The sequence below is a fragment of the Haplochromis burtoni genome, unplaced genomic scaffold (assembly GCF_018398535.1).
Source record: "Haplochromis burtoni strain Fernald_Lab_line unplaced genomic scaffold, NCSU_Asbu1 Contig_146, whole genome shotgun sequence".
Lineage (NCBI taxonomy): Eukaryota > Metazoa > Chordata > Actinopteri > Cichliformes > Cichlidae > Haplochromis > Haplochromis burtoni.
The window spans coordinates 1-25509 of NW_024582507.1; the positions used below are offsets into that span (position 1 = coordinate 1).

At 39.6% G+C, this 25509-nt stretch overlaps 4 protein-coding genes across 12 annotated transcripts in view; all 4 read left to right on the forward strand.

Moving 5' to 3' along the window:
• The first annotated feature begins 3308 nt into the window (after positions 1-3308).
• LOC102301841 (cytosolic sulfotransferase 3) lies at positions 3309-10754 on the forward strand. Of its 3 annotated transcripts, none has more exons than XM_005952432.3 (8): positions 3309-3453; positions 5020-5158; positions 5401-5529; positions 7511-7611; positions 7697-7823; positions 7912-8009; positions 9447-9621; positions 9729-10754. In XM_005952432.3, the coding sequence occupies exons 2-8, from the start codon at positions 5020-5022 to the stop codon at positions 9851-9853; spliced, it is 894 nt and encodes a 297-aa protein (XP_005952494.1). In that variant the 5' UTR covers positions 3309-3453; the 3' UTR covers positions 9854-10754. The 3 variants fall into 3 exon arrangements, with proteins under 3 accessions (XP_005952494.1, XP_005952493.1, XP_014186694.1); XM_005952431.2 differs by lacking the exon at positions 3309-3453 and adding an exon at positions 3478-3638; XM_014331208.2 differs by lacking the exon at positions 3309-3453 and adding an exon at positions 3649-4543.
• A 177-nt stretch (positions 10755-10931) lies between these two features.
• Positions 10932-16568, forward strand: LOC102301544 (cytosolic sulfotransferase 3). 2 transcript variants are annotated; one of them, XM_005952428.3, is made up of 8 exons: positions 10956-11947; positions 12841-12979; positions 13207-13335; positions 13680-13780; positions 13865-13991; positions 14083-14180; positions 15313-15487; positions 15883-16568. In XM_005952428.3, exons 1-8 carry the CDS (start codon positions 11945-11947, stop codon positions 15993-15995), a joined length of 885 nt encoding a protein of 294 aa, XP_005952490.1. In that variant the 5' UTR covers positions 10956-11944; the 3' UTR covers positions 15996-16568. The 2 variants fall into 2 exon arrangements, with proteins under 2 accessions (XP_042080630.1, XP_005952490.1); XM_042224696.1 differs by lacking the exon at positions 15883-16568 and having other exon boundaries at positions 10932-11947; positions 15313-15755.
• Positions 16569-17124: 556 nt separating this feature from the next.
• Positions 17125-21407, forward strand: LOC102300825 (cytosolic sulfotransferase 3). 3 transcript variants are annotated; one of them, XM_005952425.3, is made up of 8 exons: positions 17125-17249; positions 18905-19043; positions 19380-19508; positions 19604-19704; positions 19788-19914; positions 20003-20100; positions 20908-21082; positions 21188-21407. In XM_005952425.3, exons 2-8 carry the CDS (start codon positions 18905-18907, stop codon positions 21298-21300), a joined length of 882 nt encoding a protein of 293 aa, XP_005952487.1. In that variant the 5' UTR covers positions 17125-17249; the 3' UTR covers positions 21301-21407. The 3 variants fall into 3 exon arrangements, with proteins under 3 accessions (XP_005952487.1, XP_005952489.1, XP_005952488.1); XM_005952427.3 differs by having other exon boundaries at positions 17160-17249; positions 18888-19043; XM_005952426.3 differs by having other exon boundaries at positions 17214-17499.
• Positions 21408-23930: 2523 nt separating this feature from the next.
• Positions 23931-25509, forward strand: part of LOC102300105 (cytosolic sulfotransferase 2) — a 6797-nt gene continuing 5218 nt past the window's right edge. Inside the window, exons 1-2 of one of the 4 annotated variants that reach the window (XM_005952422.3) lie at positions 23931-24391; positions 25104-25198. In XM_005952422.3, the coding sequence (XP_005952484.1) occupies positions 24313-24391; positions 25104-25198 (174 nt within the window). In that variant the 5' untranslated portion in view covers positions 23931-24312. Of the gene's footprint in view, positions 24392-25096; positions 25199-25509 lie in introns of all 4 variants that reach the window. The other 3 variants (XM_005952424.3, XM_005952423.3, XM_042224697.1) reach the window with 3 other exon arrangements.

Here is a 25509-nt window from a genome sequence, read left to right on the forward strand (position 1 = left end):
ACAGTACCAACTTATATATGATAGCTTCCATTCTTTAAAAAATGATGGTCAGGTATGATTTGTCTGACACCGTGTGTTATCGTATATGGATATTATACTTTTGGCTTTTCTGCACCTTCATTCTGCTCAGTAACATGTTTTAAACTTTGTTAAATAATGGCAACTTTGTGGTATGCTGTAAAGTTAACCCATTATCCTCATATCAGCACACCTTTTTAAAACCACTTTCTGTTTAAAGGCGATTCATAGTTTTATTTTTACAAGATCCAACTACACTCAAATAGGAGAAATTAAAAAGGCAAACAACAAACTAAAGTCTAGGTGTTCAGGGAATTATGTAAAAATTCGTTAGGGCACTAATACTCATGAAAGGGGTCAGTTTTACATATACATTGAAAAGGCCTTTACTTTCCCTCAGCATTAGGGAGTATTTTAACATCTAATAACTCTTTCTTTAACCTCAAAACATTGATTCAATTCAACTGGACACAGTGGTTTTATCACTGAAGAATATTTAGTGAAAACTTCATTTTAAATTTCAGAAAGAAAACTATATTTGTATTTAGATTATTGAATCCATTGAAATTGCAGTTTCTAAAAGATTTATAATTTTTTTATTTGTAATTAAAAATATTTTTGCAATAAGGTTTTATTGAGAGTGTAATACTTTTTTTATGAAATCCATTTTTTGATTTGAAGAATACTTTTTAATGTCAACAAGACTTTTAAAGAGAAATAGACCAATGGGTATCCTTCCTTTTGGGGAAGGAAAATGTCAGAACCAGTATACAAATTAAAATAAAATGACAGTTCATGTGATGAACCACAAGGTGTCACAAGGTGTATATGACTCTGGTTTCACGTGGCCTATCAACACAATTTAAAAACTGGTATATATCACCTTGTTGCTTTGTCATCTTGAAGTGGTCATGTGATTGGCTTACCACGACTACTATGGCTGTATCCCAATTCAGGGTCTGCAGCCTTAAAGTACGCAGCCTTAACGGTCCACACGGCCCGCATACTCAAAGACCGCTAAGGCCGGAACTGCGGGGCTTGTAGGCTTCTGAAATGGGACGGTCTAGCCTACGTCGCGCTGCCCAGGTTGCCTAGCAACCATGATACTATCCGCTGGAAAAGTTTCATACAGCTTTGTTTTTCACCAATGAAGGCGAAAATATTTTATTTGTTTTTACATGAGCGCTGTGTGATTTGATAAGTATCTGAGGCTGAGACCACGGGACAATAAAAACATAATTGCTGGGCCTTATTTCTGTACTGAACAGTCATTTTAAGATTAGCTGGTAAATAACAATTAGCTCATGTTGTTCATGAGACTACAGTCATCTTACTTTGGTAATGTAAATATAATATGGCCAATATTATAGTTATATTAATCATTACTAGTCATTACGGCAGTGTGCTTGAACTCTGTGTCATTCAATGAGTATCAATAAAGATTCAAGTTGCATTTATTTATATTTCTTATCACCTTAAATCTTCACTCAAAGACAAGTATCTTTGACAGTGTATATATAGATATATCATATATATGAGACAAATATTGTTCTTTCAGTATGTTGGCATTACTAAATTTGGCTCAATGCTTACATATATGTATAAAAAGAAAATGTACAAGCTGTGATAACTGTTTCTGATAAAATGAAGAGTAGACTGATATATGAAATATTCCTTTATTGGGTGAGAAAATCAGACCATGTCATAACTGCTTTAAGTCACACAGAATAGATATCAGAGCCTTAAACAGGCTGACTTCTGCTAAATGGGTCAAACTGGGCAGAAAGTCTACAAACACATAACATCCTTATAGAATATGATGTAACACTATAGATCAACTTACCTCAGAATATATAAAGCACATAAACAATTACAGCAATATGATGCAACAAACACAGCAGTGCTACTAATCCAAAATACTCAAAGCTTCATAGAACTGAAACAAACAGGGGCATTTATTTTTAGCTCCATTCTGCTGCTGATACATACTTTAGGTTTCTGAATATTACACTTGTTGCTGCCTTTCATAGTGTGTAACTTGAAGGCCCTGAGTACTTTCTCCCACACTGAAAACAATGGAATTATAAAATTATTTGAACATTACCTAATAAGACTGATTCAGCACAGACAGTTATGTTAAACTTTCCTAGCAGTCCTTCACAAACAGGGAACAGTCTGTCTATTCTCTCCATCTGTCAGCTGCTGCTGGCTCTTCCTCCTCCTCTTCCTCGCACACTGTTGAGTTCGGTGGATCATCAGGGCTGCAAAGCCTCACAGATGATGTGCAGCAGTGGGTCCTCACTGTTCTCCCTCTGGACACTTGCAGTTGTCACACATGGAAATCAAATGTGTGATAAGCTGCAGGATTCAAACACAAGTGTAACTTATAAATACATGTTCGTACTTTTATTACACAATCAGAGAGAAAGGAAAAGAGAGAGAGTGCAGGACAGACAGACAGGTGACAGTCTCAGGTGTACACACTGCTACAAACAGGAGGATTTAGTGTTTGTGTTATTACGAGTGCTGAACAAGAGTTCCCAAATGGTACAGTGGACACATGTGTGACTCCTGTGATTAAAGCATCTTTCTTTCAGCTTAACGAGTGAACCGTCAGCTCGTTCAAACACACGTTAAAGTCCGTTTGGCTCGACACCGAACAGAGGCAGCAATATAACATAGCGAACATTAACAGTGCAGTGAATCCTGCTTGTGCCGTGATATTCAGGACTGCAAACCGAGCAGCATCACTGACTTTCAGCTTGTTGTGTTTGTGGATATATGACTGACTTTAATTATCCATAAAATCATCACATTCTCCGTAAGATTAAAATCATCTATTGAACGGCATATATTTTAAAGTAAAGGCTTTAAAACCAAGTAAACGCTGAAAGTACAAACATCGCTAATGTCACATAACTTTGTCGACATGTGGCCAACAGTAATGTTTTAATGTTCTTCATTATTAAACATTTGCACATAAATAAGTGACATAATATTCAGTACTTACTTTTAGAAGTTTACTCTTCGACCGCCCCTCTTCCGCCGTTTTTTTCGGCAAAATTATCCACACCCACCGCCGCGATATGAAGTCTGGGATATGTTGGGCGATGGAGGATACACGGATCCATCCTTAAAATTCAGGGAAATGAAGGACGCATTTGAGGGCCGCATTTCGAGCAGCCTGTGAATTGGGACAGCCTTTGTCGCGTTGCTGTGACGTAATCGGCCTTTAAGGCTGCAGACCGTGAATTGGGATACCGCCTATATTCTTCCTCAGTCAAACAGCAGCACTCATGCGATTGTTTTGCTCCAGATGTTGGGCCAAAAAGTGATCGTCGGGTAGGAAGTGATTGCCGTCCGCGGGAGCGCGCGGAGCTGCCTAAAGCTGTAGCGCCCAGATTATTACAGCGACTTCCGTGCGACTGATATAAGGTGCGGTAAGCTGTAGACAGCTTTAAACTTTGTGCTCCCAAAGTTTGGGCGAGTTTTACTGAGTAAATATTTAACTCGTCCACTTTAGGTCAGTGTTATTGCTGGAATTAATGATTAAACCTGTGGCTTAAATCCCTTGTTCACAACTTCAAGTGTATGTCAGTTGGTAGGAGTGATCCTAGAAGGTAAGTAAGCTTCATAATCTTGTGTTACCAACAATCTGCTGTGTTTTTACTTTACAAACATTTGTAAAGGAATTAAACATGTTCTGTTTAAAATACATTCAGTAAATGTTACTGTGTGTCTGAATCAGTGTGGTGGAGGTGAAATGTTGTAACTTTGGTGTTTACAGATTCTACCAATGCTGCAGTGCACATGTCGTAATTAGTCATCCTTTTCGTACTGGCAGCTGACTGTTTTTGCACTTACTTGAATGAAGCAATTCAAATGAACTTTGAACTACATTTCTAAAATTTACATCAAAGTCAGCTTTATTGTCAAAAACCATATGCACAGGTCATACACAGGAATTTGAAGTTTCAATGCTCCCACAGCCCTCGGTGTACACTAAAACAATATAAAGGTTAAAATAAGTCTTATGTACGACACAATACAATACAAAACAGTGTCCAGCACAGTCAGAGTGCTTGTGGGCAAGAGTTCGTGTGCAAGTGGGGTGGGGGAGTCAGTGAGGGGCGATGGTGGAGGTTGAGAGTTTTATAAGTCTGGGAGGTGGGCAGGGTTAAGAGGGGAGAGGTGGATGCAGGTCTGTAGTTCTGTGTGTGAGAGTGGAGAGGGACAGAGCAGGGAGAGAATTCAGCATCCTGACAGCCTGATGGATGAAGCTGTCTCTCAGTCCGCTGGTTCTAGCCCAGAGGGTCTTCAGTCTCTTTCCTGATGGCAGCAAACTGAAGAAACTGTTGGACGGATGGTGGAGTCACCAGTAATGCACCTGACAGCTTCTCGGGTGAGGCGGATGCAGTAGATGTCCTGAAGGGAAGAAAGAGAATTGCCCATGATCCTCTCTGCTGCTCTCACTACTCATTGTAACTTTTTCAGACGGGAGCCATACCACACAGTGATGCAGCTGGTGAGGATACTCTCAACGGTGCCTCGGTAGAAGGTGCTCGTAATGGGGTTTGAGGCTCTTGGTTTCCTCAGTTTGTGGAGGAAGTAGAGTGGTTGTTGGGCTTTACTGATGGAACACTAAGTATACTTACTGTTACTACTTAGTAAAAACATGAATGCTGGAAGGTGAACACACCACAGTTGCAAAGGTATAAGGGTACTGGGTATACAAACTGTAGGATTGATTAGGTGTGCAGGATCAGACCAGCAACACTAAAATACCAAACAAAAATGACAAGATGAGCCACCGGTCAACCTGCCTTAAACCCTGACAACAGGACAGCAGGTGTGACCAAAAGAGGGCGCCCTATGAAATCTGTACTTACAAACTGAATCACAGCCTTTAACCGTCATGAAACATCCAGTTTGCCATTTTGGTCATCAGTTTTTAGGTCTAGAGAAAACATGAGAGACTTTTAAAACAAGTCATTCTCACAGATGGAGGTGCCGCTTCGACCAGAAATGTTTGACTTCCATGGAGTCTCCATGACCAACGTCATCACTGACAACTGGGACAACGTACAGAACTTCAAAGCAAGACCAGATGATATTCTTATCTCTACGTACCCTAAAGCAGGTACTGATGTGGTGTGTGCAAGAGTGTGGAGCTTATCTAATTATAAAATAACTTTTTTTGTTAAAAAATAATTTTAATGTTGGTGTCTGAGTTCACAGGATTCCCACTAAACGGTATACATCCACAGTGTAACCTGAAAAATACTAAAATGATGCTGAGTGTCTTAATTTGGGTTATGGAGCTTATATCTTCATAGTTTGGTATCCCACTGAACAATATGCATCTATCTGTTTCAACCTCAGGAACCACATGGATCTCTTACATCATAGATCTTCTGTATTTTGAGAACATGGATCCAGATCGTCAGACATCCATCCCTCTTCATGAAAGAGTGCCCTTCCTGGAGATCTGCGTACCTCCTCTACCTTCAGGTTGAATCTTGTGACCACCTTCAATTAGCCATATTTGTATTAGACCAGACCCAAAAGTTAGTTTCACTTTGGTGTACTTGTACATTAAGGTATCATTAGAACTGTTCAAACAGAAAAATATTCAAAAATATGTTTGAAATAGGTTCAGTCTTTTTGTCTGACATCTGTTTTGCTTGCATGCCATCATTTTGTGACACGTTTTGTCAGAGTTAGTTATAATATAATGTAGTATAAGGTAGTATACAGGGAGTGCAGAATTATTAGGCAAATGAGTATTTTGTCCACATCATCCTCTTCATGCATGTTGTCTTACTCCAAGCTGTATAGGCCCGAAAGCCTACTACCAATTAAGCATATTAGGTGATGTGCATGTCTGTAATGAGAAGGGGTGTGGTCTAATGACATCAACACCCTATATCAGGTGTGCATAATTATTAGGCAACGTCCTTTCCTTTGGCAAAATGGGTCAAAAGAAGGACTTGACAGGCTCAGAAAAGTCAAAAATAGTGAGATATCTTGCAGAGGGATGCAGCAGTCTCAAAATTGCAAAGCTTCTGAAGCGTGATCATCGAACAATCAAGCGTTTCATTCAAAATAGTCAACAGGGTCGCAAGAAGCGTGTGGAAAAACCAAGGCGCAAAATAACTGCCCATGAACTGAGAAAAGTCAAGCGTGCAGCTGCCAAGATGCCACTTGCCACCAGTTTGGCCATATTTCAGAGCTGCAACATCACTGGAGTGCCCAAAAGCACAAGGTGTGCAATACTCAGAGACATGGCCAAGGTAAGAAAGGCTGAAAGACGACCACCACTGAACAAGACACACAAGCTGAAACAGTCAAGACTGGGCCAAGAAATATCTCAAGACTGATTTTTCTAAGGTTTTATGGACTGATGAAATGAGAGTGAGTCTTGATGGGCCAGATGGATGGGCCCGTGGCTGGATTGGTAAAGGGCAGAGAGCTCCAGTCCGACTCAGACGCCAGCAAGGTGGAGGTGGAGTACTGGTTTGGGCTGGTATCATCAAAGATGAGCTTGTGGGGCCTTTTCGGGTTGAGGATGGAGTCAAGCTCAACTCCCAGTCCTACTGCCAGTTTCTGGAAGACACCTTCTTCAAGCAGTGGTACAGGAAGAAGTCTGCATCCTTCAAGAAAAACATGATTTTCATGCAGGACAATGCTCCATCACACGCGTCCAAGTACTCCACAGCGTGGCTGGCAAGAAAGGGTATAAAAGAAGAAAAACTAATGACATGGCCTCCTTGTTCACCTGATCTGAACCCCATTGAGAACCTGTGGTCCATCATCAAATGTGAGATTTACAAGGAGGGAAAACAGTACACCTCTCTGAACAGTGTCTGGGAGGCTGTGGTTGCTGCTGCACGCAATGTTGATGGTGAACAGATCAAAACACTGACAGAATCCATGGATGGCAGGCTTTTGAGTGTCCTTGCAAAGAAAGGTGGCTATATTGGTCGCTGATTTGTTTTTGTTTTGTTTTTGAATGTCAGAAATGTATATTTGTGAATGTGGAGATGTTATATTGGTTTCACTGGTAAAAATAAATAATTGAAATGGGTATATATTTGTTTTTTGTTAAGTTGCCTAATAATTATGCACAGTAATAGTCACCTGCACACACAGATATCCCCCTAAAATAGCTAAAACTAAAAACAAACTAAAAACTACTTCCAAAAACATTCAGCTTTGATATTAATGAGTTTTTTGGGTTCATTGAGAACATGGTTGTTGTTCAATAATAAAATTATTCCTCAAAAATACAACTTGCCTAATAATTCTGCACTCCCTGTAGTAGTTTAGTATAGTATAATGTGTAGTAATTAATGTTGTTGATCTATGCTATAATAAAAAAGCCAATCATTGCATTTTAACAGTTACAAGTTACTCCTTCTTATCATTTAGGGAAAGACTTAGCAGACAAGCTTGATTGCAAATGATTCCTTCTTATCTCTACCTTACTCAGGTACCGATTTGGCAGACAAGCTTCCCACCACTCCTCGTCTCATTAAAACTCATCTGCCAGTCCAGTTTGTACCAAAGTCCTTCTGGGAGCAGCGCTGCAGGGTAAAAATCATGCAAACCTGTAGTCATAGAGACATGGGATTTATGAAACCCACAGAGCATAATTTAGTTTTGCCTCTTTCTGTAGGTGGTTTATATGGCCCGCAATGCAAAAGACAATGTAGTGTCCTATTTCCACTTTAACCGCATGAACAGTGCCCTGCCAGAACCAGGAGACTGGAGCACCTTTCTGCAGGACTTCATGGAGGGAAAGAGTGAGTTCAGTTTAGTTTCAGTGTAAAGGAAAAATAATATCATCATATTTCCCATGTTAACGTTCCTTTGTGTGTTCTGTGTCTGCAGGGGTTTATGGATCGTGGTATGACCATGTGAACGGCTGGTGGGAGAAGAAGCAAACTTATTCAGATTTTCACTACATGTTCTATGAAGATTTGATTGAGGTACAGCACCGAGTTTGGCTAACGTGTGCCGACTGACAGTTATGTCATCTGCATCAACCACATTTTCACTCTTCATAGCAGTTCTTGCTTCCTCCTCACTAATCCTCTGAACTTCCTGATTCACTACCTGTTTTCCATCTGTCTGCTACCTCTCATATTCTTCGTTCATCAACTCCTCGGAGAACTCCTTCCACTTTTCCACACACACTCTTTATTTGTTAGTACAGTTCCCACTCGATACCGATACTTAATCATCCTCACCTGCTACACATCCTTTCCAGCAAGATCCTTCTAGCAAGCAGGTGAGTGTTCCAGCTCCAGTAAGTCCTTTTACAGCTTACAGGTATTGATGGGACTGAAGGCAGGACAGAAATCCTCAAAGTCCCAGACAGAACATAGAATAGGAATCCAGATGAGGAATGAAGTGGCTACAGCAGAGAGAACACAATATTGATTCATAGGAAACTAAGTGCAGAATTCTAACAATGAAAGTCTGATTACCATCACCGAGGTGAAGACGACCTGGTGGTGTTCTGCTGCCCACCCAGATATCAATACAGTGGAGGAAGAAAGGAAGGTGTAGGAAGGACTGATCAGAAAGCAAAGCTCTGTCCAAAGGTGGAGCCACGTGAAACTCAAAGACATGTTAAAAACACAACAAAAACAAAGAATTATCCATCCTGCCCCAGCTTGACAAGAACTTGACCACTCTGGTATGGAAATCTCCGATATCCATATTATCTCTGTTGATGATATGGATGCTTAATTTGGTAAAAGATTTATGACATTTCCTTCCTTCCTGATGCAACACTCCCCATTTATCTGGGATTGGACCCGACATTAGGAGTTTTGCAAAGAAGAATGGGCAAGGATTTCAGTCTCTAGATGTGCAAAGCTAGTAGACACATACCCTAAAAGACTGGCAGCTGTAATTGCAGCAAAAGGTGGTTCTACAAAGTATTGACTCAGGGAGCTGAATAATTACGCACACCCCACAATGTGGAAAAGTTCAAGGGGGCCGAATACTTTTTGCAAGCCACTGTAGATGTAGTATCAGAAGTTTAAACATTAACCAGCTACAAGTGAGCATTTATTTATTGCCATCATTACTAATAATTAAGAAAAAAAGATCAAATTTGACATCTTCAAATTGAAAGTTCATAAAAAATAAAGAAACACATAAATGAAATCTGTTTTTTTGTTAATCTTGAAGGTTTGACATTTTAAGATGCATAAAAAAAATCAAAATTGTCACATATTTAAAGGGAAGTCTGTCGAATCCTAATATCTCCCAAGGAGAGCATCTCGCACCAAATTTGTCTTGATGAAAAAGTATTATAGTCATACAGTACTACAGACCAAAAGAAGAAAAATTAATAAAATTTAGGGATGAAACATCTCTTTTAAACTCATTCATATTTTCATTTATGTGAACAGGACTATGAAAAAGAAATAGACCGACTGTGTTCCTTCCTTGGTTTGTCTCCATCAGCTGAAGAGAAGGAAAGAATCAGAGCCAGTGTGACGTTTGACAGCATGAAGCAAAACAAGATGACTAACTACTCCACAGCTCGCAAGCTGAACCACGAGGTTTCTCCTTTTATGAGAAAAGGTACAACTTCCTGCTGGGAAACTTTGGTTTTTTCTCAGTATAGGCACTAATATATGTTCAGTTTATTATTAGGATAATCAAATACTTTGAATGTTCTCCTTCTCCAGGAAAAGTTGGTGACTGGAAGAACCACTTCACTGTGGCCCAGAATGAGCAGTTTGATGAAGACTACAAGAAGAAGATGAAGAATCCTGATTTGAAGTTTCGCTGTGAAATTCAAAGAGCGGGCTAGAGCTGAGAAGTGATATGCAATTAAATAGTTAAGAATAAATCAAATATTAAGCCTGAACAACTGAATTCTCTTACATTGTGGTGCTGTTGGCTATCTATCAGCTTAACCTTCCAGGACCTGGCATCCACATATGTGGACATCACATTTTGGGTTGTGGAGACCAAACTACTAAATTTTGCTCTACAAAGGGCCTGATATCTACTAATGAGGACATTATACTGCCACTGTTCTATTGAAATTTAAAATGAATGTCCTCTTATGAGGATCCCATTTTTCTCAAAAACAAAAATCAGGTAAAAAAAAAAATCAGCTAATCCTTTGTTTTTACATTCATCAGGTCCCAATCAGCCCAAATAGCAAAGAGAAATTAAAAATGCATGCCATGAAAGAGTTTGGGTCTTAGGAGGTTAAGAAAAAGGAGGATGAACGAACATGTGTCATTTTTACTGAACATATTTAACTAACTGATTGTTAATGGTTAGTTTGTCTGACTTTATGCTACTGGGTTTGAAATTAAGAGACCCAGCTGGGCATGATGGTGGGAAGAAGCTGGAGTACCAGGAGCGAATCCACACAGGAACCAGAGTTCATTCTGTGTAATTTCCCAGCTTAAAAAACATTTATCCTCAACTTAAACTACACTACCTGAATAACCTAAACTTTGTTTATTTCTCAAATGAATATGTTCCAGTACTTAATAATTTGGCCACACATAAAGTGTAATGTGGGAATGTTTCCTACATAGAATCATAGGTCTGGTATAAATCAAGAAAGAGAAGCAGAAAACTTTTTACATTCACACAGTTATGGCAAGCAGCTCTCAGCTGTGTAGAGATAGTAGGCTGCTGTTGTATGTTGGATTTCATTTTTATTAAACACAGCTGTTTTAATTCTGTTAAAAGACTTGTGTTTTTATTCTTCTGTCATCGATGTGCAGGTTATTGCAGTGTTTACGCTTTTGTACAGCAAAAGAATAAATCCAGCCTTCAGTCTGTTCTTTATTGATTTATTTATTTTGGTCGAGTTGAATGAACCTAGCTTATCTGACTTCATAGCACTGGATCAGTATAAATGCACACATTTCAGAAAATGGTGCGGTGTGTTCCAGTGAATAACAAAGGTGTCACGGTGCGGCATGGCAGACCGTGGGGATATGGGGAATGAGGACCCAGGCGCCGTGCTCTGTGTATAAACAGTGCGTTTATTTACAGTGATGGAAACAATAACAGTAAATCCCCGTGCTCTCCCGTGACTCCCGTGTTGTGTCTTCCCAAAAAGTCCGTGCTCTCCACTGCCGTGTGTCCACACACACCCCGTGCCTGCTGCCCTCCGATGTTCCACGCTCCTCCTGAGGGGAAAATGACAGAGGCAGCCGTCAAGACACTTAATTCCAGTAGGCATACACTCAGACTTTAACTAAGCAGAAGACTAACATGGAGTCTCATGAAATGATCCCGCGTCGGTGGGAGCTCCAAGACTCTCCTAAGTAGCTCCCCCGACAAGCCCTGATCAGCAGCAGGTGTGTGGCTTCGGGTGTGGCCAGTCCCTCCGCAGGGCCACACCCCTCAGGCCTGCAGGTGGCTGAGCTCCATCCTCCAAGCATCCCCGCAGACATAACCCACACACTCACATCTACAATCATGGAGGAGAGCAGCAGCAATACCAAAATACATATAATAATAATAATAATAATATAATACATGACTGCTCAGGGATCCTGGGTCGTCCAGTCCCAGGATCCTGACACAAAGGTCTTTTGTTTGGAAGACAGAAAAAGACCCTCAATAGAAATACCTACATTGGGACTTTGAACAATATTCAACAGAATACATATGCCATGCTGTCTGATATATATGTTTTAAATGTGCTGCATTTTTGCTTTTTCATTTGACATGTTAATGAACAGTAATAAAAATGTTATTTTTCTAACTTCTAACCTTATCCTTCTAAAGTTTGGTCCAAATATACTGAGCAAATACTGAACTCCTTCACTTTAGGTCTGAGTCATTGCTGAAATTAACGATTAAACCGTCGAGTCACGTGCCCTCTTCACAATTTCAGGATTACGTTAGTTGGTAGGAGTGATCCTAGATGGTAAGCAAGCTTTGTAATCATGTGTTACCAACATTAAATCTCTGCCTTTACTTTACAAAAATATTTTGTTTGCATTAAAATGTCCTTGTTTTAAATACTTAAACACTAAAATGTAACGTAAGAATGAAATAAATGTGTCTTATTCATTGTGGTTAGAGAACTCAGCTGGAGGGGAAATGTTGTAATTCTGGTGTTTCCTGATTCTACCAATGCTGGACTGCATCTTGTTTTTTATCATGTACTGTCAGCTGACTGTTTTTGCACTTACTTGAATGAACCTCTTTGTGACTAACATGACCGATATTCACAGAGCAATGTTAATATTATTCAGAGTTTTATTAAGCTAGTACAACAAACAAAAAAACAAGGTGAGCAACACAAAGCTCAGGCAGAATCCAGACAGACAAGGTCCAAACTGCAATCAGAAAGTGAATAGTAAAAACATAAATGCTCTCATAAAAAAGAAAACACTACAGTTGCAAAGGTTAAACTGGCAAAAGTGATGATGGTAAGTTAGAGGTATAATTTCAGTAGGACTTATTAGTGGTGCAGGAACAAATCGTCTCCACTAAACCTGGAAACAACAACCAAACAAACAGCAGAGACAGCAACTCCAGAATGTTGAATTAATAGATTGATGCAGACCTTCATCAGATCTCTTATTAAAAGAAGAAACAAAATCAAGCACCTGGATTCTTCCATGACTTTAAATCACAGATGAGCTGCAACAGTGTGTGACCGAAAGAGTCCCGATGAAACTTCTAGTTTCAGCATAGTCATCAACTCTGGTTTTAAAAACCAGAGGTTGCAAAACATAAGTTACTGTGCAAGTAACAGAAGGATGGGGAAAACATGAAAGACAACTTCATTTTAAAAACAAGTCATTCTCACAGATGGAGGAGCTACATCGGCCAGAACTGTTTGACTTCCATGGAGTCTCCATGACCAACGCTTTCACTGACAACTGGGACAACGTACAGAACTTCAAAGCAAGACCAGATGATATTGTTATCGCTACGTACCCTAAAGCAGGTTTGCTAGTTAGTTAGTTACTTACTTAGGTTATAAAATTGTTAGTGCTTTTTAAATAACGTTTTCCCATTTTAATGTTAACGTGCAAGTTTCCGACTTTACAGTATGCATTGGCTGAAAGACACTATAAGGATGCTATCTGACTGTGTTTATTTGGATTATGGGGCTTATATCATCATGTGCTGATATCACACCAAACAATATGCATTTATCTGTTTCGCACCCAGGAACCACATGGGTCTCTTACATCATAGATCTTCTGTATTTTGGGCACATGGGTCCAGCTCGTCAGACATCCATCCCTCTTCATGACAGAGTGCCCTTTCTGGAGCTCTACGTACCTTTTCTACCTTCAGGTTGACCACCTTCAATTAGCCATATTTGTATTAGACCAGATCCAAAAGCTCAATGTCCTAATTTCACTTTGGTACTTATTTGTCATTAGAACTGTTCAGTCAAAAGGATATTCAAAAAACATTCTGAATCAGGTTACAAATAGTTACAACTACAAATACAGCCTTGTTCAATAGCTTTGTGATGGTTCTGGCAGTTTTATTGGTGTGTAAATCTGTTAAGTTAGTCATAGCACCTCAAAAACACAATGTTTGGGCAATTCATGTTGTTGATCTGTGGTCTATAAAGAAATCTATCTTTGCATGTTCTGTTGCAAATGATTCCTTCTTATCTCTACCTTACTCAGGTACCGATTTGGCAGACAAACTTCCCACCACTCCTCGTCTCATTAAAACTCATCTGCCAGTCCAGTTTGTACCAAAGTCCTTCTGGGAGCAGCGCTGCAGGGTAAAAGCACACGTACCTGTAGTCATAGAGACATGGGATTTATGAAACCCACAGAGTATAATTCAGCATTTCCTCTTTTTCTAGGTGGTCTATGTGGCCCGCAATGCAAAAGACAATGCAGTGTCCTATTTTCACTTTGAACGCATGAACAGTGGCATGCCAGAACCAGGAGACTGGAGCACCTTCCTGCAGGACTTCATGGAGGGAAAGAGTGAGTTTAATTTATTTTTAGTGTTAAGGACAAAACATAATATCACATTTCCTGTATAAACATTCCTTCGTGTGTTGTTCTGTGTCTGCAGAGGTTTTTGGATCGTGGTATGACCATGTGAACGGCTGGTGGGAGAAGAAACAAACTCATTCAAATTTTCACTACATGTTCTATGAAGATTTGATTGAGGTACAGTAAGTTTGGCTAACATGTGTGCCATTTTTGACAGAGATCTTAATATTTAAAATTATCATATAACAAAGGATGTTAAATATGAGGCTGCAAGGCAGGAGGAAAATGTGAAAACCAGAAAGAGTATTCATGGATTTAGTAAAAGAGGACATATGTGTATGATAGAGGAGGATGCTAGGGATAGGGGAGATGATCCACTGTGTCATCCATTGCAAACAAAAAGTGGCACAAAGTAAGTCCCTGAAATAATTTGCATCTTGAACCTATTTGTCACACCTACTGACCGACTTACTGCTCGTTGATCGCCACCTCTCTTCTTAATCTAGCTTCAGTCACTCTTTCCCATATGTTCATGCTATGGATCATTAACTTTATCCCTCTGTAGTTACCACAGCTCTGTACATCCCCTTGTTCTTGAAAACACATCTTCTCCATTTCTCAGGCAACTCTCATTCTCCAGGATGTTAAACAATTTGATTAAAAAGTCCACTCCTCTCTCTTGTAGACATCTCCATACCTCCACAGGTATGTCATCTGGACCACCTGCCTTTCCACTCTTCATCCACTTCATAGATGCACTACTTCTTCTGCATGTCCTGATTCACTATAAGTCCTCAATCCAATCTCCTTCCTCTCTTCTCCTCATTCATTAACTCAGCATATTCTCCTCACTTGTTAATACATTTCTGTCTCTATCCTTAACCGCCCGCCTAACCAATCGATAGGTATTTATTGTTAACCCAGCCCCTGACCTGTTTGGTATGGAAATCTTAATTTTGAAAATCTGCATATTTGATCAGGCAAAGATTGGGTTATGTCTGAAAACTGTAGTTCGCTGAAATGTTTCTGATGCATAAACTGCAAAAAAAGAAAACCTCAGATCCGAGGTTTAATAATAATAAATAAAATACAAAGAATGGTCAAAGTCTGACGTCTTTAAATTGAAAAGTCACAGAGAATGAACAAAGACACAGACAACTAAAATGTGTTTTCACATGTCAATTTATGTTTTCCCTAGTGCTATAAATAAATAGCACTAGAGAGCAGAAGAAAAAAAAAACATACATTCCATGTTGGAGTGAACTGTCCCTTCTAAACTTATTCATATTTTCAATATTGATGTTAACAGGACTATGAAAAAGAAATAGACCGACTGTGTTCCTTCCTTGGTTTGTCTCCTTCAGTTGAAGAGAAGGAAAGGGTCAGAGCCAGTGTGACGTTTGACAGCATGAAACAAAACAAGATGACCAACTATTCCACAGTTCCTGTGATGAACCAAGAGGTGTCTCCTTTCATGAGAAAAGGTCCAACTGCCTGCTGGGCAACATTTGTTTCTCAGTATTTGCTCAGTCCAGTAGTGCTGATCAAATACACTTTTTCTTACACCCTGTCCCGTCTGGCAGCTTTTGTGATCAGAATTGTGATCTGAATGAACTGTGGTGCCAGCCCCAGCCCCACACACACACACACACACACACACACACACACACACACACACACACACACACACACACACACACACACACACACACACACACACAGACCATTTACTCACTCACTCTCACCCACTAATGACACATGACACACACAAACACTTAATGTTGAAGGAGTGTTAGGTGGGTGTGTCGTGGAGCATGAGCGTACAGGACAAGTATGACTGTGGGATTGATCAAATACTCTGAATGTTCTCTTTCTCCAGGGAAAGTTGGTGACTGGAAGAACCACTTCACTGTGGCTCAGAATGAGCAGTTTGATGAAGACTACAAGAAGAAGATGAAGAATCCTGATCTAAAGTTTCGCTGTGAAATTTAGAGCCCTGGCTGAGCGTGATGGAGCTCTGAAGTTAACTAGTTGAGGATAAACCAAGTGTTGAGACAGATTAATTAGTATCCCTATTGTAGTATTAGTATTCCTATATTATAATGCTTATCCAGTTCAGGGTTGTGTGGCGACTCGAGCCCATCTCAGCTATCATAGGGTGAGGCAACAGTGCTAACCAACACACAACCATGGTGCCAAATAACGTATTAACTGAAATTAATTTGATTTTTTTATTTGATATGCTCCCATTTTGATTGCATTCAAAGAGATGCAAAAATGTCTGTTATTGTTATTATGTCTGTTATTGTTATTATCCTTGGATAGCATGCTGTTCAGTAGTGTGTTTAATGTTTTGTGCAACAAAATAACTAAAACTGTTTGCGATTTTTGCTGATAGCATTGAATTAACAGATTTAATCTGGTTTATCTGAATTTATACTACTGGGTCTGGCATTAAAAAGCCCAGCTAGGCATGATGGAGCATTGAACAGATGTGTGCATGTCCCAACAAATAAATAAAAATATATGTATGGATCATCAGAATTAACCACAATTTAACTGACATTCGTTTTGCTGTTTTTGCACTAACCATTCAGTAACAAATAAAGAATAAAAAGGTATATGGTAAATAGAGTTGTAAATATAGACACAACACACAGACCTGGTATGAATCAAGCAAAAGAAGTAGAAAAGAGTCCTTTGCATTGCGGGCCACATAGACCAAGAGAGCTAGCATTCTCAGTCTTCTCATCTTCTTATTGTTATGTTGGGATGTTCAGAATAATTACATACAGCCTTTTAAAATATAATGAAAACCTCTCTTGCACTTCTTCAAAACAAGGCTGATGCTGAAACTTTTCAATGTGAACGGGACTGTGGCCAAAGAATAGGCGGACTGTATTCCTTCCTTGATTTGTCTCCATAAGCTGAAGAAAAAGAAAACAGCCAGAGCCGGTGTGACCTTAGACAATATAAATCAAAACAAAATGACCGACTGCTCCACCTTCCAAACAATGAATCAGACTGTGTCGCCTTTCATAAGACCTGTGCACTCATACAGGTTTGGTTGCTTTTTTCTTTGGTCTGATCTCACTGTATACTATTGTGTTCATGTTTGAACAGTAATACTCACAGACACACATCTAAGGAAGTTGTGCAGTGTGTTTAAGTGAACGTTGTGCAACAAACAGATTTCTTTCTTCTGGAAGATCCAGACCCAACCGCAGTACAGAAATACTCAGCTTGGTGAGTGTGTAGTACATCAAGTAATATTCACTAGAACAAACATGCTAGACTGAAAGATGTGTATCTTTTAAAACTGTGGTGCTTTTTTGTTTTTGTTTGGCGTAAATGGCCAGAAAAATCAAACTTTTCTAACTTCATGCTCACTCACTATATGTCTGAGTCATTGCTGAAATTAATGGTTAAACCGGCGAGTCACGCCTCTTGTTCACAATTTCAAGATTATGTCAGTCAGCAGGAGTAACGCAAGAAGGTAAGCAAGCTTCAGAATGTTTAGTCCCCAACAATAAATCTGTGGTTTTTACTTTATATACAAGTTATTTTATTTAGAAAACAAAATAAATATAAATGTTTATTATCTCTTTTTTTATTATTTAATTTGAATATTAATTAAGTTATTCTTTAAATTTCACCATGTGTCTTGCTTAGTGTGGTTGGTGAACACAGCTGAAAGGAAAATGTTGTAATTCTTGTGTTTCTCAGTTTTACCAATGCTGCAGTGTGTGCTTTGACCTCTGGTTGTATGGCAAGCTGTTATTTATTATTTATTTATTATAATTTTATAAATCTCTGTTAACCCTAAAATCATCAACTAATTAATAATTATTATTACATTAACTACTGATTTTTTTATTGCAATTACTAGTTTAATTTTACTGATGACTCGTTATACCATCTTGCATCATGTCAATATGCCCAATATTCACAATTTCAAAATAATGTTAAGTTAGTTTAAAGCAACACAAAACCACGTGAGCAAACCAACAGAAGGCTGAGGCAGGAGCAGTCCTAGTAAAAACATAAAAACTAAAAAGCAGTAACACTGCAGTCACAAAGGTTAAAGTGGCAAAGGTGGTGTTGGTGAACTTACAGGTATAATTACTGTAGAGCTGATTAGTGGTGCAGGATCAAGCAGAGACAGCAGCTCCAGAATCTTAGATTAGCAAACTCTAACACTGGGATTTACACTTTATCAGATTATGAGATCTGTTATTAAAACGAGAAACTGGATGTGATTCTGATCCTTAAACTGATCTTTAAACTGAATCACAGCCATTAAATGTATATCAGAGGTGCCTTTAACATGAAAATTCCAGTTTAGCATTTTGTTCATCACCTCTGATGTTTAAAACCTGAGGTCACAAGCTAGAGCTACATCTGCCACTGCATGATGATAATCAGTCAATAGTCCACAGCATGAAGCATATACTGTTTAAATTTTTATTTTATTTATAACATAAAGTGTTAAATGAAGGCATATATTAGGATTAGAGTGATTTTCTTTTACACTTCTGTGCTATCGTGCCACTTTCTGCCAAAAACCTCCCTCTGCTGGCCGTTAAAAATAATACAGATGTAAGGATTTACTTTTGCAGATAATCTGTTTTTTCAATCAAAGACCCACAAACAGTTTTTTAAATGTGGACAGTTCCCAAGGACCTTTTTTTTAAACTTCCAGTGCCTCTCTTATGGAACAAAAATGCATCATGTTTTCTAGACCGATGGAAGTTAAAAATATCACTTCTGATCTGTGGGGGGAGAAGTCAGCCTACGCAGTTGTTAAAAATGTTTTAAGCATAGCTTTATGTTGTTGCACAAGTAAGGACTGGAGAAAACACGACATACACTTTGATTTTAAAGGCAAATCATTCTCACAGATGGAGCTGCCACCTCGCCCACAACTGTTTGACTTCAATGGAGTCTCCATGACCAACATCTTCACTGACAATTGGGACAATGTACAGAACTTCAAAGCAAGACCGGATGATATTCTTATCGCAACTTACCCTAAAGCAGGTACTGATCTGTATCTAAAAGTATGGAGCTTGTGTAATCATAGTATTTTTTTGTGTGTGTGTTCATCAACAATTTTGCATTGATGTCCGAGTGCACACACCCCACTTTTCAGTTATTTATTTGTAAAAAATGTTTGGAATCATGTATGATTTTCGTTCCACTTCTCACCTGTACACCACTTTGTGTTGGTCTTTCACGTGGAATTCCAATAAAATTGATTCATGTTTGTGGCTGTAATGTGACAAAATGTGGAAAAGTTCAAGGGGGCCGAATACTTTTGGAAGCCACTGTATGTTTACAGCTAAACATAAAACATTTTGTCCATTTCAACCTCAGGAACCACGTGGGTCTCTTACATCCTAGATCTTCTGTATTTTGGGAACATGAGTCCAGACCGTCAGACATCCATCCCTGTTCATGACAGAGTTCCCTTCCTGGAGATCTGCGCACCTCCTCTACCTTCAGGTTGAATCACGTGTCCACTGTCACTTTAAAATACATCAGACAATTACAATGTTTAGTATATTAACCTGTGGTATCTAATCCTCCTGATAATTCAGGTGCAGACCTGGCAGACAAACTTCCCACCACTCCTCGTCTCATTAAAACTCATCTACCAGTCCAGTTTGTACCAAAGTCCTTCTGGGAGCAGCGCTGCAAGGTCTTGCACATACACCCATAGCCACACAGATATGTGATTTATGAAACTCCCAGACCATAAATTAGTTTTATCTCTTTCTGTAGGTGGTCTATGTGGCCCGCAATGCAAAGGACAATGCAGTGTCCTATTTCCACTTTGACCGCATGAACCTTATCCAGCCAGAACCAGGAGACTGGAGCAGCTATCTGCAGGGTTTCATGGAGGGAAAGAGTGAGTTCAGTGTAGTTTTACAGCAAAGAGACCACACTATTTCATTTCCTGTATAAACATTCCTTTGTGTATTGTTCTGTGGCTTCAGGGGTTTTCGGATCCTGGTATGACCATGTGAACGGCTGGTGGGAGAAGAAGCAAAGTTATTCAAATCTCCACTACATGTTCTATGAAGATTTGATTGAGGTGAGCTGGGCTAACATGTGTACCATTTCCAACTGAGCTCTAACACTTTGTTTAATCATCACACGCCTTTTAGAAGATGCTTAAAATGCCAAACCAAACTCTCAGTTCAACTCAGAAATACTGTCTAAAAATGACATGCATCAATATTCTAATCCAATTACTACATTTTTCTGATTGTACGTGGTAATATTTCTTAAACCAGGCTGTATTTTATTCGTTCTTCGAGCACTGGGTGGTGTGCGTTTTAATTCCACAGTGCAAGAAAAGCCAGCCAGAGCTGCAGATGGGTGTACAAAGAAAAAAAGCTATGACTCGTGAAGACTTTATAATGTTTGGTATCTCTGAAATTCACTGATTGCAAATATTTCTCTAAACCATGTCCAGTATATTTTGTTAATTGAATCCTTTTTGATGCATAAGTAACAAATAGAGAACACACTATTTTCCACCAAATCCTCATCCAGCAAACATCTCTGCTATGTGAAGGGGAAATCCCCACTCAGCATACACATATGCACACTAAAATGTGGGACCTGGCCAGTCAGCCAGCAACATATCAGTTTTTAGCCTGAGATGCTAACCGTCTGTGTGGACTGTATTGGATCAATGATTTGTTGTAAACCTTGTAGACTTATTACCAAAAGTTTAAACATTTATGAATGTGCTACAAGTGAGTATTTATCTATTATCAACATTACTAAACCACAAATAAAGTAAATTAATTTATTGCATGTTAATCTAAAGGTTCTGAAATTTAGGAAACACAAAAGGGTAGAAAAAAATCATATCTAATTTTAATGTGAACAGGACTCTGAGCAAGAAATAGACCGACTGTGTTCCTTCCTTGGTTTGTCTCCATCACCTGAAGAGAAGGAAAGAGTCAGAGCCAGTGTGACGTTTGACAGCATGAAACAAAACAAGATGACCAACTATACTTCAGTTCCAGTGATGAACCACAAGGTGTCTCCTTTCATGAGAAAAGGTACAACTTCCTGCTGGGCAACATTTTTTTTCTCTATATCTATATCAGTGTGTGCTCCATTTATCATTAGGTTAATCAAATACTGTGAATGTTCTCCTTCTCCAGGGAAAGTTGGTGACTGGAAGAACCACTTCACTGTGGCCCAGAATGAGCAGTTTGATGAAGATTACAAGAAGAAGATGAAGAATCCTGATTTAAAGTTTCGCTGTGAAATTTAAAGCCCCAGCTGGGCATGATGGAGTTCTGATCTGATGTAAGTTAAGAAAAATCAAATGTTATACTTGATTTGTGTAATTTTCTTCCACTGTGATGCAGATGCAAATAACAAAACATGAAAAACAATTCATTGACACTGAGGTTTAACCACAATAATAAAGAATTTTAAAAAATCACCAGTATGTCTCTTCTACTTGTGCCACAGCCTTTTGATGATGAAACTCTTTAATATGAACAGGGCTCTGAACAAGAAATACACAGACTGTGTCTTTATGAAATATGGATGGGCATGATGGAGCTCTGATGTGATATTTGTGTCAAGGAATAAATTTTTAATTTTATCAACATAACTATACAACTATATAACATAAAGACTTAGTGGAGGCCATGTATCCACAATGTTATGCTCATAGACATAAATCAGACCATAAACAATGATTGTGACTGAAATTAAACTTTAACCATCGAGCTTAACTTTCTCTTGAGACATACGGTGAACTTATGACGAAGCTTTGTCTTTCTACGAAGTAGAACTGTAGCAATGTCCTCCTTCTCAACATCCATGAATCCTCTCTGTGGTCTTCCTCTTTTCATCCTGCCCTGCCCAGCTTCATATTCAACATCCTCTGCCCAACATATCCACTATCCCTCCTCTGCACATATCCAAAGAATCTCAGCTTTTCCTCTCTAACCAACCACAGCCTCAAATCTTCTTTTTGTAATGCCACTAACATCAAACTATACATCATAGTCTTGTTGTTATCCTTCTGTCACAAATCACCTGTGAAACTCTTCATCTCTCTTTATACCATCCTTTCCTTTGGATGATTGACCCCATGTATTTAAACTTGCCCACGTGTGTCCCTCTCATTCACAGTATTCTACTGGTTGCTTCTGTTGACTATATTTCCTCTTCTCTCCAGAGCATACCTCCACCTCCCCCAGGCTCTCTTCTACCTCCTCCCTATTCTCCCTACAGATCATATCATAGTCCATGAAGACTCACATCTAACCTCATCTGTCAGCAGTTCAGCTTTCAGTCCCATGACCACTACAAACAAGAAGGGACTGAGAGGTGATCCCTGATGTAATCCCACCCCTGCCTTAATCCTAACTGTCACTCCAGCTCCACTGCTCACTACTATCTCAATGTCCTCATAAATGTCACATACTTCTCTGTCACTCCTGACTTTCTCATTTAGTACCACAGTTCCTCTCTTGGCACCATATTAAATACTGTTTCCAGATCCATAAAGACACAGTGAAAGTCCTTCTGCATGTTTTTCTACACTTCTCTATCAACACCCTCAAGAGAAACATCTGCAGTGCTCTGTCTCAGCATGAAGCCATATAGCTGCTCATTGATCATCTCCTTTGTTCTTGACTTAGATTCACAGTTATTTCACATATCTTAATGCTATGACTCATTAACTTTATCTCTCTGTAGTTACTACAGCTCTGCACATCACCTTTGTGCTTTAAAAGTGGTAAAGTACACTTCTGCTCCATTCCTCAAGTGACTCTCATTCTCCAAGATATTTGTTAAACAATCTGATTAAAAAGTCCTAGACTTCTCCACACCTCCACAGGTATGTCATCTGGACCACCTGCCTTTCCACTTTTCATTCTTTTTAGGGCTGCCCTCACTTCCTCCTGACTTATCCTTTGGAAGCTCCTCAAAATCCTCCTTCCATCTTCTCAGCACACTAGCTTAACTCAGTAGTACATTTCCATCTCTATCCTTAATCAACCTAACCCGCTGCACATCCTTTCCAGTTCAATCTCTTTGCCTGTCCAGTCTCACTTACAGCTCGCTACAGGCCTCTTTCTTTTCCTTTGTCACCTCTCTCCCCCTTTTCTCACCTTAACCATACACTTAGCCTCCCAGTACTCCTGACTACTTTCTTCATCTCTATACTTACCCCATTTTTGCTTCATTAAACTCTACCTTTGAATACTTTCCTGAACGTCTTCATTCCTCCACCAAGTGTCCTTGCCTTCTTTCTTCTGTCCTTAAAACTTCAGCTGTCCTTTCCCAGTTATGTGATAACTCTTCTCTACTACCCAGAGCCTGTCTCAACTCCTCCCTGAACTCTGCACAACATTCCTTCTTCTTCAACACCCTTGCCTCTGACCTTCACTTGCTTCCTTATCTTAATTTCCATATCCAGTACTGCCTAGCTACATTATCCTTGTCACCACCTTGCAGACAGCTTTCTCTTTCAGATTTCACCTTATGCTTACGATATAGTCTGTGTCCACTCTTATATGTTATCCCGTGTCCCTCCCTCTTCCTGAAATATGTGTTTACCATAGCCATTTCCTTCCTTTTCACAATATCCGCCACCATCTGTCATTCTCTTTACCCCTGCTCTCTTCACTTACATATCCATTGACGTCTGCTCCAGTTATCAAGCTTAGTCATCCAGCGTACTCCAGAATTCCTCTTTCTCTTCTATCATCCAGCCTGTGAGGCATACACATTGACAACATTCAACATCATGCCCATTTCCAGCTTCAAACTTATGATCCTGTCTGACACTTTCTTCTTCTCCTCTGCAACACTATTCATGTACTCTTCCTTCAACATTACTCCTACTCCATTTCTTTTCCTATCTACACCATGGTAGAGCAGCTTGAATCCACCTCCAGTGCTCCTCGCCTTGATTCCATCTGGTCTCTTGTGCACACAGTATCTACCTTCCTTCTCTCCATCACATCATCCAGCTCTCTTCCTTAACCAGTTATAGTCCCGACATTTAAAGTCCCTACTTTCATCTCCGCATTCCTGCCTCTCTTTCTCTCGCTGCCTCTGAACACGCCTTCCCCCTCTGCTCTTCCTTTGTCTTCGGTCAATAGTAACATAGCTTCCGCCGGCACCCTGGTAACCAACACCACTGGAAGTGGTCGTCGTTAACCTGGGCCCGACCGATCCGGTATGGAAATCTCATAATTGATGATCATCATGTTTGATTTGGCAAAGGTTTTACGCCGGATGCCCTTCCCGACCGAAGATGGGAGTGCAATTTGTGACGGGGAACACCGGCACTGGGAGTACTCTGGCTTGTGGCCCCCTCGTGGCTGTGTTGATTGGTGATATATATATTTACATTTTATCCCAGTCATTATTGTATTTTATCTTTCGTGCAACATGTTATGATCCCTGAAGCCATGGCTCAGAGGGACCTAACATATGAGATGCCAGCGCGCTTTTATAGTTCAACAAATATTTAATAGTAGAAAAATAATTACATAAAAAGACCGAGATGGGAGGCTGGGGCATAAACAAACAAAAGGGAAAGATCATCAACCAACCAGACACTTGGCGATCGGGATTCTACATTAATCCCCAAACTACTATTAGCAAAATTAAACAAAAAGAACCAAAACCATAAACAAGATATCCGGATCCAAGTAACAATAACCAGCACTGCAACAGCAGCTGCAAATTAACGCTGGTGCTGGTGGAGATGAGAGAGAGCGAGGGGGGAGGGAAAGAGAAAGCTCTTGTTCTGCTTTTTCAAGCCTTATACAAAATTTGGTTAATATTTATAGCCAATCAGCGATTGAGAAAAAACAGTGAGCCGAAAACATGGCAGAAAACCAGTATCAGGATGCATAGCACAGCAAAACAATCAAACTTCTTGTTTTTCCTGTTTGATATTTTTACTGGCAAGTTTGGATGAACTTATTTAACCCCAATCATGTGACTTTATATCACTGGTGCATGTGTTCATATTTGAACTGTCAGGCTCAGTATGAATGTAAGGGTACAACAGTCTGCGTAATTCTACGCAGATTTCAGGACGCTGTGCAGCGTGTGTGCTACAGCGAGTGTTACGCAACAAGCAGACTTCTGGGAGATCCGGATCCAGCCCAAGTGTAATACTAATCATCAGGGTGAGTGTGGAGTCCTTTAAGTAATGTTTACGAACAAACACACCAAGCTGTCAGCTGTGCACGTTTTAAAATGTGCAAAACTTTTTATTTGACATATCAGTAAATGAAAACAAATATATTTTTCTAACATGCTGCTAAAGTTAGTTCAGCTTTTACAAAGAAGATTCCGTTTATACATGTAAGCGACCATCAAAGCTTCATAATCACTGGCTGCCAACAATAAATATGCTGTATTTGTATTCACACACACACACACACACACACACACACACACACACACACACACACACACACACACACACACACACACA

What these genes read in the sequence shown, in the direction of transcription:
- LOC102301841 (XM_014331208.2), top strand. Translation starts at nt 4,469, where the DNA reads ATGATCCTCTCTGCTGCTCTCACTACTCATTGTAACTTTTTCAGACGG. An exon ending in GGACTTCATGGAGGGAAAGA is followed by an intron (nt 7,824 to 7,911) that starts GTGAGTTCAGTT and finishes CTGTGTCTGCAG; the next exon opens with GGGTTTATGGATCGTGGTAT. An exon ending in TTCTCCTTTTATGAGAAAAG is followed by an intron (nt 9,622 to 9,728) that starts GTACAACTTCCT and finishes CTCCTTCTCCAG; the next exon opens with GAAAAGTTGGTGACTGGAAG.
- LOC102300825 (XM_005952425.3), top strand. Translation starts at nt 18,905, where the DNA reads ATGGAGCTGCCACCTCGCCCACAACTGTTTGACTTCAATGGAGTCTCC. An exon ending in CGCAACTTACCCTAAAGCAG is followed by an intron (nt 19,044 to 19,379) that starts GTACTGATCTGT and finishes TTTCAACCTCAG; the next exon opens with GAACCACGTGGGTCTCTTAC. An exon ending in GGGTTTCATGGAGGGAAAGA is followed by an intron (nt 19,915 to 20,002) that starts GTGAGTTCAGTG and finishes CTGTGGCTTCAG; the next exon opens with GGGTTTTCGGATCCTGGTAT.
- LOC102301544 (XM_042224696.1), top strand. An exon ending in CGTACCTTTTCTACCTTCAG is followed by an intron (nt 13,336 to 13,679) that starts GTTGACCACCTT and finishes TACCTTACTCAG; the next exon opens with GTACCGATTTGGCAGACAAA. An exon ending in GGACTTCATGGAGGGAAAGA is followed by an intron (nt 13,992 to 14,082) that starts GTGAGTTTAATT and finishes CTGTGTCTGCAG; the next exon opens with AGGTTTTTGGATCGTGGTAT.